This window comes from Pollicipes pollicipes, unplaced genomic scaffold (genome assembly GCF_011947565.3).
Source record: "Pollicipes pollicipes isolate AB1234 unplaced genomic scaffold, Ppol_2.1 Scaffold_3181;HRSCAF=3727_pilon_pilon_pilon, whole genome shotgun sequence".
In the NCBI taxonomy this organism is placed as follows: domain Eukaryota; kingdom Metazoa; phylum Arthropoda; class Thecostraca; order Pollicipedomorpha; family Pollicipedidae; genus Pollicipes; species Pollicipes pollicipes.
In genome coordinates this window covers 59413-77104 of record NW_023596245.1, presented here as the reverse complement: position 1 = coordinate 77104, position 17692 = coordinate 59413, and the positions used below count along the sequence as shown (strand labels likewise).

The following is a 17692-nucleotide window of genomic DNA, read 5'->3' as shown; positions in this document are numbered from 1 at the left end:
TACCTCACTTTCTCTGATCGGAGCTAGGTGTCGGTGGGTTCCGGTCTGCCGGCGGCCGGCCTTGTCTCACCACGTGCTACGGTTCGGGCCGGTGCTCCAGCGTGGTGGGCGTGTGACCCGGCCGGCCAGGGCCGCCGACGACGGCCGGCGACGCCGCTAACTGGCTCACTGGTCACGAGCAGCGAAAGTTTTAAGTGGCATGTACACGACTGGAACCCAATTGTTCACTGGAGGTACAGCCGTGTCCGCGATGTTTCAAGAAATTGAGGCATCTGAAGTCGCATGGAAAGAGGAAGAAATTCCATAGACCCCATTCGCGTCGTCTTGCTAAGTTTCATCTCTGGATGAGCAGTTAACTAACCAAAATTCCGAAGTAGAGGGCCATGGTAGTGGCTGAGCGGTACCGCGAAGACTTATCCAGACGGCAGCCGATCCGACCAGAATGTTTGTGAGGAATCTGACCTTTCCTTCCGCCGCAAATATGCACGTGATTTCGTGCAAACCGTAACGTAATATTTTTGTCGGCAATGACATGCGCTTTGGCTCACCACTTAAGGCTCATGTGGCATGTATGCAGATTTTATGCATACTGGCTATTTGGCGCGCGAATTCATTGCACGCCCCGATGGGACGTTTTCCGATGCACTTACTCTGGTGCCCCGGTGAACCATCCTTGACCCACAAACACGACCGCGGCCAATCATCCCGATCAACTGACATGCTTGTTTTTTATGGTGACCTGCAATGGGATCGGTGTGCCATAACCGCGTGAACCGCACAGCGGCATTCGGTAGCTCCGGCCTGAAGGCTACCCCGCCGCTGACCGCAATGACAGCACCACCTCACAAAGCGCGGTCGGTTCGGCCCGTGCGGGGCTAGCTCCGTTTGGGTTGGGCGCGTTGTGAGCTATTGGATAGCCTTGAAATGAAATGGTTGTTTCAAGCGTTGGAGCCTTTTCGGAAAAGGAGCCGCTATGAGGTGGACTTTTAGCAATCTTTGAGACTGTGGATTGGATGATCCAACAATTCAAGCCAGCATTCTGGGACTGCTAACGCGTAGCTGCCTGGCGACCTATTTAAACACATGTGTTTTCCCAGCGCTTCGATAAGAGGCTGTGAATGCATTGTGCAGTGGCGAAAACTACGTTCGAACGTGTGACAGAAAAGCCGTCTATGTCACGGGGTTCGAAGGTGTGGCGAAGAAGCCGGTTATCGGGCAGCGATCCCCGAGGAGGCATATATAAGTCGTTGTCATGAACGCGGGCCAGTTACGAGCGTGGAACAGCGCTGTCACAACCAAGGCCCCGGGGACTTCACTGGTAAGTACGCGCTAACACGTGCATGGAGACCAGATTTCATCAAACAGGTTGGCCCGTATAGGCATTTATCGGAGAGCTGCAATTTTTCAGCCATAACGAAAACAATACAGTAATCTCTGTCGATGATGACTTTCATGGGCACTTACTCTGTTTATTGCAAATGTATATCCCTACACAAATCGTAGCATCTGGGGCGACAGCCCTACTATATTCCACCCAAGAAACTGCCCAGGAACTTCCATTTCCTGATAAAGGCGCACCACATCAAACATCGGCTTATCCCCGCCGAAGTCGAACTTCAAACACCTGCCTTTTTGGCACAAGGCAAATGAAACCCGGAGGGTCATAATTTTTTAGTCCTTTCCAGGCGCGTTTGGTTAAGTTCTGGCGCACCTCGCTCAGAGGATCAAATGCAATTATATCTCACGGTAAACACTTAACCTGAAGGCAAATTTCATGCACAGTTTACCTAAGATACAAGGAAGTAGCCAATATTTCATTAGCGCAAGATTTTCTTCGTGGAGGTGATCCCGGAGCCCATTGACGACTCGTTGCACTGATTTTTAGCTTTGTATTAAAAGCCATCTACGGCGCTAAAAAGCGAACCCAAGGGCCGCTTCTCCCCCACGTCTCTGTTAATGTATCATTGTGCATAGGATATGACAAGAATTGCAGCATGATAGGTGTAAAGGAACCGCGTATATTTTCTCTGAGACCAACCGACGTGAACAGCGTCGTCTCAAAAAAACTGCGGGCGCTTGTTCCGAACGGAAATGCCATCAATGTTCCAGGATAGGGGCAGACAATATGAAGGCTTGCTGTGTTTTAGGTCCAAAAACAAACCCAAAGGTCCAAGACCTGAATCCTGTCACAAGAGAAGCCATAGGATCCGATATCTACCCTTGAAAGGCAGGCGTCTAGGCGTCTGGAAGACTTGAGCATGAGTGTAGTTTTAACCCAGCCGCTCTTCGAATTTATAGCGCAGTGAGCATAGAAACGTTTAACCAAAGAGTTTACTTCGATTTTGTTACAGACGGGTTTGCTCGTCTTTCTCTTCCGCTGCAATCATCCGCCCTTGCGCCTGAAACTGTTAATGTTTAAGCATACAAAATGACGTCCGGAGCCGCAGAAACCGCCCGGAGTGGGCAACTCGCTATTTGGAGAGCAATGGAATTTGGTAGTCATTGCGCACACTATTTTGAATCATAGGCGTCGGGAATGAAACCCTTGCCGAAAAAGCCGCCGAAGTGGTGCGCACTGCCATATCAATGCATTTCGTGCTGTTAGCAGACTTACAGTAATCAAGGCTGCAGTGCTATCACATACGATTAGGGTGGCCTGTGTTTAAGGTTTCTGGGTACATCGACCGCCTGGCTGTTTGCGTTTTAGTCTGTTAGCTAGTTATTGAAGCATCCGGAGTGCATTGCTAAGAAAAATAGCGAAGTAAATGGTAGGTACGTGTTCACATTTTGAAGCTTATCGACATAATCGCTCTGAAAATTATTTTAATGCACTCATATGACCCCATATCACATAATGATAAATTTTGCAGTGTCTACCTTGTTCTCATGTTTTGCTGGACTGAAGGCACCAGCTGCCCAACACATTAACTTGATCATCTATTGCATAAAGAGACCAATCTTGTTATTGGCAAATTTTTCCACAGGTTTTTCACAGTGTTGTCAAAAATGAATGGAAGGGCTGTTTTGAAATGGCTGTTTAGCTGAGTTAAGTAGGTAATCACTGTGTCTAGGCAGATTATGCATGAGTTGTTGTCATGACTGCACATGCAACTGCCACCAGACTTGTGATTGATGATTTTCTGGGAGATCATTCCTGATTCTGATTACTGCCAATGCTAATGATATTGCTGGCGATTCTGACAAGCTAAGTGCTGAATGCTTTATGATGCTGATGCTAAGAAACGCAACCCACTTATGAGCAACTTGCTTGATCACAGTTTCCATTTTTGTAGATGTGATTATTTCAGGCATTATGGTGGACTGAAATCTTACTGTGGCTCCCAGGGATTTTCAGATAAGTCAGCTGTACCCTGAAGGAACAAAAAATTCCCAATTCTAGGATCAGCTTTGGCTTAATACCTGGTGGTGTGATGGACATGTGTAATTGCTCAGAACTAACTCTTGACTAACGCGATAAGTGTGATGCTGATGCCGTGGTGTCCATGTCAAAAGGTTATCAAAGGTTATGCATTTCTACCTTATCTTGATGGGTTGGTGTAAATGTGCTGAACATTTTCTGCTGGTAAGCTTATTTGTTGTGTACCATGTTTTTCACATTGACAGTGTAATGTGTGTCTGAAGCACCTCTGCCACAGAGCATGGAAATCAATAGTGCAAAGGTACTTGCCTGCTGAATGGCTTGATTGTCTGTATTTTGAATTATTGGGCATTGAGCTGCAAAGGTACATGAGTTGAATGAAATGCTTTGTGAATAGTGATTGGTAATTGTGTAACAGGGCTTATGTGTTAGGGACACATTTGTGTCTGACTTGCTGTAAACAAACATCAAGAGGAGAAATTTATTTCAACCTAATGTGCTTAAGTGATATACAACTTGGCAAGGATGTCTGTTAGTTGTGGGTGTGATGAACAAACTAGATTTAAGAAGCAAACTTACCTTGATAATGAGATTTGTTATGCCAAAGACATGCAGCAATTATATTCTGAATGTATCAGGATGGCCACTTATGTGAAGCATCTGGCTTCTAAATGGCTGCCACTCTGTTTCATTGTCTGTCATGTTGAATATATACTTCTTGGCAACTGCATGGGAAGAAAGGAAACAACTTGCAACATGGGGCCCCTCTCCAGGTGCACAAAATAAAATGCCTTAAAATGCTGCTTTGCCCCCACATGTTTTTCCAGTGACAGAGCTGGTATTCTGAAACATGCAGTGTCTCTCTTGCCTGCCCTATCCCTGATCATGCCATTGACTGAGTCCCGCCATGTCCGCCAGATGGGTCTGACGGGCATGATGGGCATTCTGTCGGCGGCGGTGGCGGCGCTGGTGCTGCCACCTGCCGTGCTCGGCTTGGACAACGGTCTGGCGCTGACGCCGCCCATGGGCTGGCTGGCCTGGGAGCGCTTCCGGTGCAACACCGACTGTGTCAACGACCCGAAAAACTGCATCAGGTCAGTCGGCTGCTGTCGCCGACCCGAGCCCGCGCGTCAGGCCGGCGAGAGCATCAGGTCGGTTAGCCCCTGTCGCCGACCCGGGCCACGCGTCAGGCCGGCGAGAGCATCAGGTTGGTCAGCTGCTGTCGCCGACCCGGGCCACGCGTCATGTCGGCGGGAGCATCAGGTTGGTCAGCTGCTGTCGCCGACCCGAGCCGCGCGTCATGTCGGCGGGAGCATCAGGTTGGTCAGCTGCTGTCGCCGACCCGGGCCGCGCGTCATGTCGGCGGGAGCATCAGGTTGGTCAGCTGCTGTCGCCGACCCGAGCCCGCGCGTCAGGCCGGCGAGAGCATCAGGTTGGTCAGCTGCTGTCGCCGACCCGGGCCACGCGTCATGTCGGCGGGAGCATCAGGTTGGTCAGCTGCTGTCGCCGACCCGTGCCGCGTGTCAGGTCGGCGGGAGCATCAGGTCAGTCAGCCGATGTCGCCGACCCGAGCCGCGTATCAGGTCGGTGGGAGTATCAGGTTGGTCAGCCGCTGTCGCCGACCCGTGCCGCGTGTCAGGTCGGCGGGAGCATCAGGTCAGTCAGCTGCTGTCGCCGACCCGAGTCACGCGTCAGGTCAGCGGGAGCATCAGGCCAGTCAGCTTCTCGAGCCTGGTGGGGGTGACTTGTGGGAAAGGCTGCATCTAGCTGGAAGAAAGCACAGGGGCGTCTGCCATTGCGCTTCCTTTCAGCTCGATCGGGCCGTTTGTACTTTCATGGCCACGGTCTAACTTTTGGGAGTCCCCATCAAGCTCCGTCCCCAGCACGTGCCCTCTCGTTGCATGAAGCCGATCACATCAGTGGTGATGCGAGGAGAGGGAACACTGCGAGTGCGTGTTTCCTCCTCCGCCAGCCCTATAGCTCAGCTCTCGTCGCGAGCATGCCGTGGCGCTAACGAAACACAAACATCAACACCGTGTGAGTGACGCCGTGTACATGCTGTGCGCACGACCCCATTGGTGGAGCCGGTTCTGGTCGGCAGTGCCGTGACCTGGCATGCGCATCCCCGCCAGGCTGTCCCGCCAGTGACGTCTGACTTGCGCGAATAGCTTGCATCTCCCCACGTGCGATTGGTGGTGACGCCACGGCGGTGTAGTCCCGAAGGTTGTAATGCACCCCAGCGACGCCGTGTAAATAGGCTCACAAACGCCCGGCTGTGACGGATGACGTCATCAGCTGGTAGGGCGGCCGATCTGTTGATAGGGGTCAGTGACCTGCCGGCCTACATCGGTCCCCACTTGCCCATTAAGGTATTGAGAGCCGATCCGCAAAACTCAATTTGTTTGATGAACCGTACATAAGTGTCATGTTGGTGTAATGGCCCCATGCGTGGAGTTGCGTCTGCTTCTAATGTCATGGGTGTGTGGGTTACCAGATACCATGGCTAATGGATGTCATTGAATTAAGCCGGTGTAACCAACTTTGGTGTGCTAGACCATATCCATAAACGATGATGTGTGTGTGTTTGACATTGATGCTAGTGACATATGTCTGATGGCTGATGCAGACCTGTTCCCAAATGGCGCACTCATCATTATTTGCGACGAACCGTTCTGTGAGTCATCATGGAATTGCTAGGTACTTTGTGACAGTATTCCTCGGTAGTGTTTCGCGTACTTGGACCTTGCGCCCTTCCATTACTTTGGCTCTCCTAAACTTTGGTTTGGGAGAGGGGTATAGACCGCTTAGAAGCACAGTGCTTTATTGATTTTTGATGTTGTGTAGGTTGTGCTTTTAGGGTTATCCAGTCAGCCAGGATTACAGCGTTGCGAATACGACGCGTCCTTGGTCACGTAGGCAGGAGGCGTCCAAGCGGACGCAGGTCAGATAGCCATAGCACTTTCTCTCGAGCACTTGCCTTCGCCGTGTAATTTAGTAGCCCGTAGCTAGAGCGGATTCATATGCATCTTATCCAGGTAGCGTGAAAGTCAGCGAGTGGGTCATGTGTGCTTCTCAAGTGGCGGAAGGTGAGCCTATGTCTGGCGAGGACGATACGCGCCCGTCCGGCGCGGTTGGCAGGCCACGCACCACGTGTGCGAGGAGCTCCGCGTGGCTATGACGGCGGGCGTGGCTCCCTCTTGCCACGCACTGCCAAATCTTGGGTGATGACGCTCGGAACCATGCCAGCATGCCACCTGTGGTTGCATACGCGAGCTGATATGGATGCAGTGTAGTGTAATCACATGCAGCTATTTGTTGAATGACAGAATCACGACCTGTGTAATGTGAACACTGTTAACCTCATTTTGCATCATTGCCCCCCGCCCGTACGCCTCTACACCTCCGACCCGTAAACATGTCGTGAGAAGCTAATGGGATGTAATGTGAGCGATTCGGTTCTTATCGCTGATTAATGTCCGCGTAATTACCGCAAACTATATCAATTACGCTAATTGCGAACGGTCATAATTGATATTATGCCTTTGAACCGCTCTGGTTGTCGAGCTTTGATGATGCATTTGCGGTAACGTTGCGCCATAAACGCTGTTCTCCAGCTGTGCCGGTGAAAGGCAAAGGAACTTCAGTCAGGTTTTCTTTCCATAACCTCCTCTCGATTCGCTGTCAACTTTGTGGTACGTTCGCAAGCAGTGGAATTTGATTATTTGTTCTGTTGTTCAGAGCCATAATGTGAATAATGTTTTCATTTATAGAATCATATCCCGGGTGGAAACAAGATGTTTATTCGCTCTTTCAGTTTACAAACCTTGCGAAGCGTTGCAAACTCATCTTTGCAGAGAAAGAAAACTGAGGCACGCATGTGCGAATTTGACGGTTTTTTTTACATCGCTTCGGTGGCGTGGCTTTCGGTTTTGGGTGTAACAACAGTTGTGTTTAATAACTACCGCCTACGTTATCCGTCACTGGCGAGCCGAGTTTGTGAAACACGTGTTTTTTGGATCTATACACCACGAGTATTGGTGTAGCACAGTACAGACGTCTCCGTTTGCCTTTGATGATGCGAACGTATTGGACCTACCAAAAGAAGCTTTCTAGTATGGTCGCTACCAGAACGAGCGTATCCGGTTCCCTCAAAAACAGTTTTTCAACTCGACAAATCCCAACACTCGAAATGATTCCATCTTTGCATTTTGTTCTCGGCTGCAAACGCCGCGATAATGAAAGTGCGGGTAAGTAATAATGGCCTCCCATTTGGGACTTAATAAAATGCAGATAGTACATGAGACCGTACGTCGCAACTTGCCATATATTAGAATGGAAAACGTTTTTTTTTTTAGTTTGGTCAGTTTTTGACATAGGCTTTGACTTCCGACAGTTTGTTACAATCTTCACATTTCACGCTCCATCAGCGATTGATTGAGAGCTGGCTGCATGTTTGCTTGTACAGTCCAAAGCCCGACAGTTTGTAGTGGCCGTGCCGTCCCGACTCACCCCGGCCAACCTCTCCTGCCGTCACCGGTCGCTGGCTGGAGGCTCTGGAGAGGCGCCGCGGACCGCCCTCACCTGCCGTCACCGGTCGTTGGCTGGAGGCTCTGGAGAGGCGCCGCGGACCGCCCTCACCTGCCGTCACCGGTCGCTGGCTGGAGGCTCTGGAGAGGCGCCGCGGGCCGCCCTCACCTGCCGTCACCGGTCGCTGGCTGGAGGCTCTGGAGAGGCGCCGCGGACCGCCCTCACCTGCCGTCACCGGTCGATGGCTGGAGGCTCCGGAGAGGCGCCGCGGACCGCCCTCACCTGCTGTCACCGGTCGCTGGCTGGAGGCTCTGGAGAGGCGCCGCGGACCGCCCTCACCTGCCGTCACCGGTCGCTGGCTGGAGGCTCTGGAGAGGCGCCGCGGACCGCCCTCACCTGCCGTCACCGGTCGCTGGCTGGAGGCTCTGGAGAGGCGCCACGGACCTCCCTCACCGCCCACTTCCACCCAGCTCACGATGGTCCCCCGTGAGCCGGACATCGGCGCCCTCCGCCCGACGCCCGCCCCAGGCGTCCCCCCGCCCCGCCCCGCCCCCATCTCCTGACTCAGTGAGAGCGCGACTGTGACTCAGTAACTCAGTGAGACCGGACGCTGCGCTGACCCCGCCCGGCGCCCCGGGCCGCCCAAGGCGTCCCCCCACCCCGCCCCGCGCCCTTCTCCTGACTCAGTAAGGGCGTGCCATGCGTGCCCCGGCGCCGCGCTGACCCGCCCGGCACCCCGGGCCGCCCCAGGCGTCCCCCCCGCCCCGCCCCGCGCCCTTCTCCTGACTCAGTGAGAGCGTGCCATGCGTGACCCGGACGCTGCGCTGACCCCGCCTGCGCCCCGGGCCGCCGCAGTGAGAACCTGTTCTACGAGATGGCCGACCGGCTGGTGGCGGACGGCTTCCTGGCGGCCGGCTACGAGTACCTCAACATCGACGACTGCTGGCTGTCGCGCGAGCGGGACGCCCACGGCCGGCTGCAGGCTGACCCCGACCGCTTCCCCAACGGCATCAAGGCGCTGGCCGACTACGTGAGTGGCGCTGATGGTCCACTCCGAGTTGGTGGCGTCTGGGGCTCACAGGGAGGGAGGGGAAGTGGCGAGCTGCGAGTATGTTGTTGATCTCAGCAGACTGTTGTGGACTGTTCGTGCATTTCCAAACCCTGTAGACAAATGGGACGTTGCGAGTGTCACGGACTTCGCGCTGTTGGGTGTGGGTCTCGTGGGCCAGTCATCTTTAGATTGTGCGAATTTTGCTGGGCCCTATTGGGTTGTGCTGGTGTCTCCAAGACTTTACAGGTGCTATGTGAAACCCTAGGCTCGTCTGAGCACCGAGGGGATGTGGATTTTCCCAAGACAATGCACACACTGTGGCACCGTTTGGGCGTCACATTCAACCTCTGCCCTGGCGGTGTAGATGGATGTCCCAGGCCATTGGAACTCCACTGACCCGTGGAATTGTTGCCAATCCCAAAGAGGTTCACTGGGTCACCCCCCATGTATCCAGGCGACATCACGCGGCGTCTCGAACCAGGCCAGAGCGACCCCAGTTAGCTTGGCGCACATCGGTGTGCAGGAAGTGTTTGACGGTGGACAGGACCCGTGATCTGGTTCATACGCCACCGACCAAGCAGTATAACGTTATCACAGGCGTCTTAAAAACAGAGAGGGAATGTGTTTGTGTTTGTCGTGGGTAGAGGGCAGCAGGTGGGCCTGTTAAAGGCAGTGTCATATATTGCATATCGCATGGAGTTTTGAGCTGAAGCAGCGATCTTGAATACGTTTCGGTGCTACTCCTCCTGTCCTTAAGACCCAACCCCCTTTAGTTCCCGAGCCTCATACCCGCGAAAATGGGGAAAGGCATATCGGGGATAGTATTTCGAAGCCACTTTGGCATTCATGACGTCACAATAACGTCTTTCAAATCCTACCATTCCATGAGTCATGCGGCAATCAAGGCCAATAAGCTACAATTGTCAAGGCGTTCATATCTGGCGCTCGTGAGCGTGATCTACAGATGTAACGACCGTCCATTGTCTCAATCATTGTTGTGCAAGGCACGATCACGCAATCAGACCATGACGCATTGAGGAAAATGGTTACTCGAAGGAGAATTTTGCTGTCAAGCTCAGTCTTTTTCACTTAAAAAGCACACCAATAGTTATAAGTGAGCTTGTTTCATCATACCTGATGCTTGCCTCGACATCTTCAAATGTGAAATATTTCATTAAGCAGGGTTTGAGTGAGTGCGGCGATGTTGCCCGTCAGCGGCTGAAGGGAAAAGCTGTCGGCTGGGATGAAGGATGCAGTTGAAGTGCATCTGATCTATCGGCCCGGGACAAAGGGCAGAACATATGTGGTGACTTGCTACCGCACGGAACGGGAGCAGGAAGACGCCTTTGTTTCCAGTCCTGACGAGCCGTGCGCCCAGTGTGCGGTCCTACATGCCACATGTAGTAATCCCATGATTTCATGTGTCACCATCTAGCCAGATGGTCTGCCGCTCGGATGGTGGAGCTGATTATGCTTGGCTGCTTCGGCACCAGCGACCCTGATTCATTGCTGGTGGTAGGCCGTACCCTGTGTTTTTCGCAGTTTGCTGTGAGGTGTGCTGCATGAAACGTGGCGCACCGGTGGGTTGCGTCCGAGGTGGCCGGTTAGATATGGTCGAATATCGCACCTGGCTGGAATGTGGACTGAGTCCAATACTGGAGCCGTTCCGCCAAGAGCTGCTCCAGCTGCCGACAGCTGGCTAACGGGGTCCGGTTCGGGTTCAGGTTCACTCCAAGGGTCTGAAGATTGGCATTTACGAGGACTACGGGAACTACACGTGCGCCGGCTACCCGGGCATCCTCGGCTATCTGGAGACGGACGCGCAGACGTTCGCCGACTGGGACATCGACTACGTCAAGCTGGACGGCTGCTACTCCCACCCCAAGGACATGGATCGAGGTGTGACAGCGGCTGGGAATGCAAATATGAGTGTAGCGGACCGCCACTAGATGGCACTCGGGGTAACATTCGTCTTGCAGATCGTAAATTGCCTTTCGGAAGACATTCACTCTTATTTGTCAACGTGAAAGGCAGTTTCTAGCACTGCATGCTTGCTGTTAATGTTGTCCTCAGCATTTGAACTAGATGCGTTGACAGAATGATGCAAGATTTGCCATATAACATACCTCCTAGTACTCTCTCACTCGTCACCATTTTATGTAGCCGGGGTTTGGATATTGGTCATCTGGCCGCGCCATCTCCTACTCATCGCTTCATCCGAAATCCTTGAAACGCCCCCTGCTTTGCCGGCACTTGAAGCTGCCGTCTGCCACGAGGCGGCGCCGCGACCGCCCTAGCGCGAGTCCCTCCCCCCGCACCTTCACAAACCCCGAAGGCGGGCCTGGACAGGCCGACCCTCGGCGAGGGAGTCCGCCCGCGGCGGCTACAGTACTGCCACATCACGCACATGTCTGTAATCCAATGTCTGTGGAGGGGTTGTTGTCGCCCGAAAAAGCTCTTAACTGAACAAACCAACATGCGTCGTCTAAGGGCATGGAAAGCTGCTTAAGATGGGCCACGGCATTACCTGATTTTTTTTTGTCACACTATGGCTCTGAAAGTTAGTAATAGCCGAAAGAGCTTTCGCCAACTACGTCCCTCCAAAAAATCTGAAAAGGGGTACATCCATCCTTTTTCCACCGTCTTTCTGCACTCCCGCAGCACCTCAGGAGAGTGCTGCGACATCATCCATTTTTTGTTTTTGAAATTTGATCCGAACCCTTTGAATGGATGGATTTCTGGGATCAGCGCTTACGCTAAGCAGTGCTTGCTGTGTGAGCCCTGACCCCTACCATCCGATCGCGTAATTCCAGGCAACGGCAGAATATAGTGTCGAAAGCTTAACGTGCCGCAATGCTCGGCACGGCCCGTCCTGCCCTCTGACGTCAACTGACCTTTAGTGCGACCGCTGCCACCGGCCGCAGGCCATACCTGTCAAGGGCAAATAGCGAGCGCCTAAAGCGACTCGAACCCACCCCGCCACGGGTGGGTGAATCGGGAGGCAGGCGCTCCAACCAACTGAGCCACCGGGACGGACATCCATGACGAAAAGTCCTTCCCCCCCCCCCCCCTGGACATCCGCACAGGCACCCGCGCGCGGTCCCTTTGCGTGGCAAGCCTCAGTAGCACCAACACCCCGAGCTGGCTACGGCACCGCCTCAGCTGCTACCTGCTACCGGAATGCCGCCGCCCTGAAATGATCAGTGGGCGCCGGAGCAGCTCTCGTCGGACCAAACCAAGCCGGCGGCCAAACGAGCGGGGCGTGCACGTGGACGCCTCCTGTTTGTTGTGCTCCGGCCTCAATGATATCGATCGTCGGACGTGTCCTCCCACGGGACGCTTGCGCCGCCAGTGCGGGGCCGGATCAAGTCCGCGATAGTATCCGCGGGGCCATGACCCTGTTTGAAGGAGCCTTGTTATGGTAAGCAGGTCTGCATGCGGACATGCTGTCCGCGATGTTTGCCGCTTATTTTTTACCGTCTCTAATCGGGTCACATCAAAATGGAACACAGCTGACCAAGGCGTAACAGAAATGACCCTAATGTTCTGTTTCTCATAGCGGTTTAAACTTCACATGCTCCCCGAGGCTTCACGTCAGCATGTTACCCATATCCAGCGACTCTAAAACATGTGGGTACCATTATCGGCTGGGCTGCTATATATTGCGCAGTTACATGTAATGACGTCGCCCATTTCAGTCCGTGTCACTGAATTCACACTGTCCACACTGCCAGTTGTTACCGAATCTGACGTCGCTTCAAGCTTATCAGCAACATCGAACCTGGGGTTGCCCATTCGAGTTGCCGCTTCTATGTGACGTCCGACAAAATGAATGCGTTTTTGGTTCGACGCGGTTCAAAACTCCTGGCTCGCAGTGAGCGACGTGCTGGGGACGGCCGTGAGCGACGTGCCGGGGTCGGCCGTGAGCGACGCGCCGGGATCGGCCGTGAGCGACGTGCCGGGATCGGCCGTGAGCGACGTGCCGGTGTCGGCCGTGATCGACATGCCGGGATCGGCCGTGATCGACGTGCCAGGGTCGGCCGTGAGCGACGTGCCGGGGTCGGCTGCGAGCGACGTGCCGGGATCGGCCGTGAGAGACGTGCGGGATCGGCCGTGAGCGACGTGCCGGAATCGGCCGTGAGCGACGTGCCGGGATCGGCCGTGAGCGATGTGCCGTGGTCAGCTGTGAGCGACGCGCCGGGGTCGGCTGTGAGCGACGTGCCGGGGTCGGCCGTGAGCGACGTGCCGGGATCGGCCGTGAGCGACGTGCCGAGGTCGGCCGTGGACGACGTGTCGGGGTCGGCCGTGAGCGACGTGCCGGGGTCGGCCGTGGACGACGTGTCGGTGTCAGCCGTGAACGACGTGTCGGGGTCGGCCGTGGACGGCCGTGGACGACGTGCCGGGGTCAGCCTGCCGTGTTCCCTGTGACGCCGCTGACGGTCCGCTGCCGTGCCCGTGCCGCAGGTTACCCAGAGTTCGGCTACTACCTGAACCGGACGGGCCGGCCCATGGTCTACTCATGCTCGTGGCCCGTGTACCAGATCTACAGCGGTATGACGGTGAGTGTCTGCCCGCGCCGCCGCCTGTCCCCGGAGGCGGGGTCGCCGCACGTTCCCGGCTGCTCATTAGCTGATGGGGCCGGATCCGGCCTGGGCCGCCGGCCACCTCCAGTCAAGGGTCCCCCTCCCACCCCCACTCCACTTCATTATTGGAAACGCGCTAACGAGTGGTGCAAGCGGACGGGGCGTGTCGCGTTACACACTCCGCGACCGTCTGCTGGATCAACGGAGTGGGTCATCGATGTGCGTTGTGAACGTGGGGTGGTTGGAGGTTAGATTCGGTACCTGCGGCCGCCGAAGCCAAGGGTATTGGAGGATGGCATGTGACTATCCACGTGAGGTTGAGGCACGGTAGTAGTTCACCTTTTCGCCAAGCTGTGACGCAGCATTTAGGCGGGTATAGTGGATCAGTCTCGCATAGATCGGCCCAGCAGCTTTATGTAGCACGAATAAGTCCTCCCCCCCCCCCCCCGTTGTGAAAGAAGGCCAGCGCGAAAGCAGCAGGTGAACTGAGATGAAACGGTCCGGGTGTTAGGCCAGGGTACAGACAAAACGCGTGTGTCTGGCTGATGATTGACTGTCCCGTCATCCACGCACGTTTACGCGCTCCCACGAGCCGCCACACGGGCGCCGCCCGTCCCCAGCCGGGTCCCGCTCACGATCGCCCGTCCCCAGCCGGACTACGCCTCGATCGTGCAGCACTGCAACCTGTGGCGCAACTTCGACGACATCCAGGACTCGTGGGCGTCAGTGACGAGCGTCATCGACTACTACGGCGACCAGCAGGCCGTGCTGATCCCGCTGGCTGGGCCCGGACACTTCAACGATCCTGACATGCTCATCATCGGTGAGCAAGCGCTGCGTTCGTGCCGTGCTGGCCTGGTCATTTGAGCGGAGCTGCGACTGTTGCTGCCGGCCGGGTGAAAACAGCCGACAGATGCCAGCCCGCTGAAGAAGCGCCGGGGATACGTCCGGGGCTTAAATGAGCGCAGAACAGCGAGCTGGAGCCGCTGCTAGTGACGTCTTAGGAATTTGTTGCAGACTCTTTTGCGTGTCGCCGGCCAAACGTAGCGTTGGCATCACCACGTCCTGGGCTCCCGCCGTCCTCCACATGGGTCCACCAGTCCCGGTCCGCCAGTCCCGGTCTGCCAGTCCCGGTCCGCCAGTCCCAGTCCGCCAGTCCCGGTCACCAGTCCCAGTCCACCAGTCCCAGTCCGCCAGTCCCGGTCCGCCAGTCCCGGTCCGCCAGTCCCGGTCCGCCATTTCCGGTCCGCCAGTCCCGGTCCGTCAGCTCCGATTCGTCAGCTCCGGTCCGCCAGTTCCGGTCCGCCAGCCCCGGTCCAGCAGTCCCGGTCCGGCAGTCCCGGTCCGGCCCGTCAGTCCCGGTCCATCAGTCGCGGTCCGCCAGTCCCCCGTCCGCCAGTCCCCGTCCGCCAGCCCCGGTCCGCCATTCCCGGTCCGTCAGTCCCGGTCCATCAGTCCTGGTCCATCAGTCCCCGGTCCGTTAGTCCCGTTCCGCCAGTCCCGGTCCGGCAGTCCCGGTTCGCCAGTCCCGGTCCGCCAGTACCGGTCCGGTCCGTCAGTCCCGGTCCATCAGTCGCGGTCCGTCAGTCCCGGTCATTCAGTCCCGGTCTGCTAGGCCCCGATCCGTCAGGCCGGGTTCCTTTGTGCGGGGGTGGCCTCAGTCCGCTCCCTGCGGACCCTCTGCGCCGGCTTGGCCTCGGTTCGCTCCGTTCTGTCAGTGGGTGGCGCCTCTGTGCCGGCCTCAGTCCGCTCCCTGCGGACCCTCTGTGCCGGCATCAGTCCGCTCCCTGCGGACCCTCTGTGCCGGCTTGGCCTCGGTTCGCTCCGTTCCGTCAGTGGGTGGCGCCTCTGTGCCGGCCTCAGTCCGCTCCCTGCGGACCCTCTGTGCCGGCTCGGCCTCGGTTTCGCGCCATTCGGTCAGTGGGCGGCTCCTCTGTGCCGGCCTCAGTCCGCTCCCTTCGGACCCTCTGTGCCGTCTTGGCCTCGATCCGCTCCGTGCGGTCAGTGGACGGTGCCCCTGTGCCGGCCTCAGTCCGCTCTCTTGGGACCCTCTGTGCCGGCATCAGTCGGCCCCCTGCGGCGCCCCTGTGCCGGCCTCAGTCCGCTCTCTGCGGACCCTCTGTGCCGGCATCAGTCCGCTCCCTGCGGCGCCCCTGTGCCGGCCTCAGTCCGCTCCCTGCGGCGCCTCTGTGCCGGCCTCAGTCCGCTCCCTGCGCACCCTCTGTGCCGGCTCCGGTCGATCGCTGGACAATTACCTCGCCGAACAAGGCCCAGGTCGGCCGGCCGTTGTTTGTGCTCGGACGGTGGTGGTGCCGCCCACCGTCAGCGGCGTGTACACAGACCACTCGGCCAGCCCGGCTGGCACAGACCTCTGAGTGCCGGCGGCCTGACGGCTCGCTCTCCGGCCCTCGTGCCGGCGGCCTGACGGCTCGCTCTCCGGCCCCCGTGCCGGCGGCCTGACGGCTCGCTCCCTGGCCCTCGTGCCGGCGGCCTGACGGCTCGCTCTCCGGCCCCCGTGCCGGCGGCCTGACGGCTCGCTCTCCGGCCCTCGTGCCGGCGGCCTGACGGCTCGCTCTCCGGCCCTCGTGCCGGCGGCCTGACGGCTCGCTCCCGGGCCCTCGTGCCGGCGGCCTGACGGCTCGCTCTCCGGCCCCCGTGCCGGCGGCCTGACGGCTCGCTCCCTGGCCCTCGTGCCGGCGGCCTGACGGCTCGCTCTCCGGCCCTCGTGCCGGCGGCCTGACGGCTCGCTCCCTGGCCCTCGTGCCGGCGGCCTGACGGCTTGCTCCCTGGCCCTCGTGCCGGCGGCCTGACGGCTCGCTCTCCGGCCCTCGTGCCGGCGGCCTGACGGCTCGCTCCCGGGCCCTCGTGCCGGCGGCCTGACGGCTCGCTCCCGGGCCCTCGTGCCGGCGGCCTGACGGCTCGCTCCCTGGCCCTCGTGCCGGCGGCCTGACGGCTCGCTCCCCGGCCCTCGTGCCGGCGGCCTGACGGCTCGCTCCCGGGCCCTCGTGCCGGCGGCCTGACGGCTCGCTCTCCGGCCCTCGTGCCGGCGGCCTGACGGCTCGCTCCCCGGCCCTCGTGCCGGCGGCCTGCGCGAGTACCCAACAGCGCGCAGGCACCGGAGTCGACGTTCCCGGCATGGTCGAATGCTTATTTACATAATGGTTTCTTCGAGCTTTGGAGTATTTTGTTGTTGTCGGTTGTCCACCGCTACACGACGGTCGTAGCCCACCACCTTGAACACTACCCGGAATTGGGTATCCAAGGGAATGCGTTGTGAATATGTGTTTTCGAGTCTTTATTTGCCCATACTGTGTGTTGACTGGAGTGTCGTCTTAACATCTTGTCTAAACTTTTTACACACACACACACACGCACGCACGCACGCACGCACGCACATTTATGCAGACATAATGCGCGCGCACGTAGATGTTTCATACATGCATACACATACGCATTCATACATACGCGCACCCATACATACATACATACATACATACATATATACACATAAACATGCATGTACATTCACACACATACATATGCATACATACACGCATACATACACGCATACATAAATATATACATACACACATACATACATACATAGCATATACATTCAAACAAACACATCATACACGCATGCACGCATGTACACATGCATGTATGCATACATACGTAGATACATAAATGCATAATGTGTACATACAAACATATGTATACATACGTGTGCGCTGCAGGTTGATGGCACGTTGGGCCTTTTGAATACGGGCACCACCTTTGGTCAGGCTATGCAGCGCGGTACGATACAGCTCGTGGATCGTTATCGGGAATGCGAATCCATGCGTGTTGAACAGCGGGGTGCGGCCCAAAAGTGCAGGCGTTTTTCTCTAGCGTGTATGCGCCGTCAGGTGCGATTCAAATTTTGATTTTCTGGTGGCATACCAGGAACCATTTTGACACTTGGTAGGTCCATGCACCTCCTGCTACTGTCCTTGAATATTACCCAGCTCCAGCGGCGTCTATTATTCTCCAAATAGAAGTCTGGTCAAGGCAGCTTTAAACAGTTAAGTGGTGTAGAAGCATTGCGCATGTTTTTAGCAAAAACCAAACAATGAGCCGAGCTGTGTGGGTAATGAAGGTCATGCTCATTAA

At 56.6% G+C, this 17692-nt stretch overlaps 1 protein-coding gene across 1 annotated transcript in view; it reads left to right on the top strand.

Annotated features, from left to right (window-relative positions):
* The first annotated feature begins 1287 nt into the window (after nt 1-1287).
* The window catches only part of LOC119090892 (alpha-N-acetylgalactosaminidase-like), a 28196-nt gene continuing 11791 nt past the window's right edge, over nt 1288-17692 (top strand). The window contains 6 exon segments of the mRNA XM_037213623.1: nt 1288-1318; nt 4298-4473; nt 8762-8936; nt 10682-10856; nt 13422-13516; nt 14192-14363. Coding sequence (XP_037069518.1) covers nt 4298-4473; nt 8762-8936; nt 10682-10856; nt 13422-13516; nt 14192-14363 — 793 coding nt within the window. The 5' untranslated portion in view covers nt 1288-1318.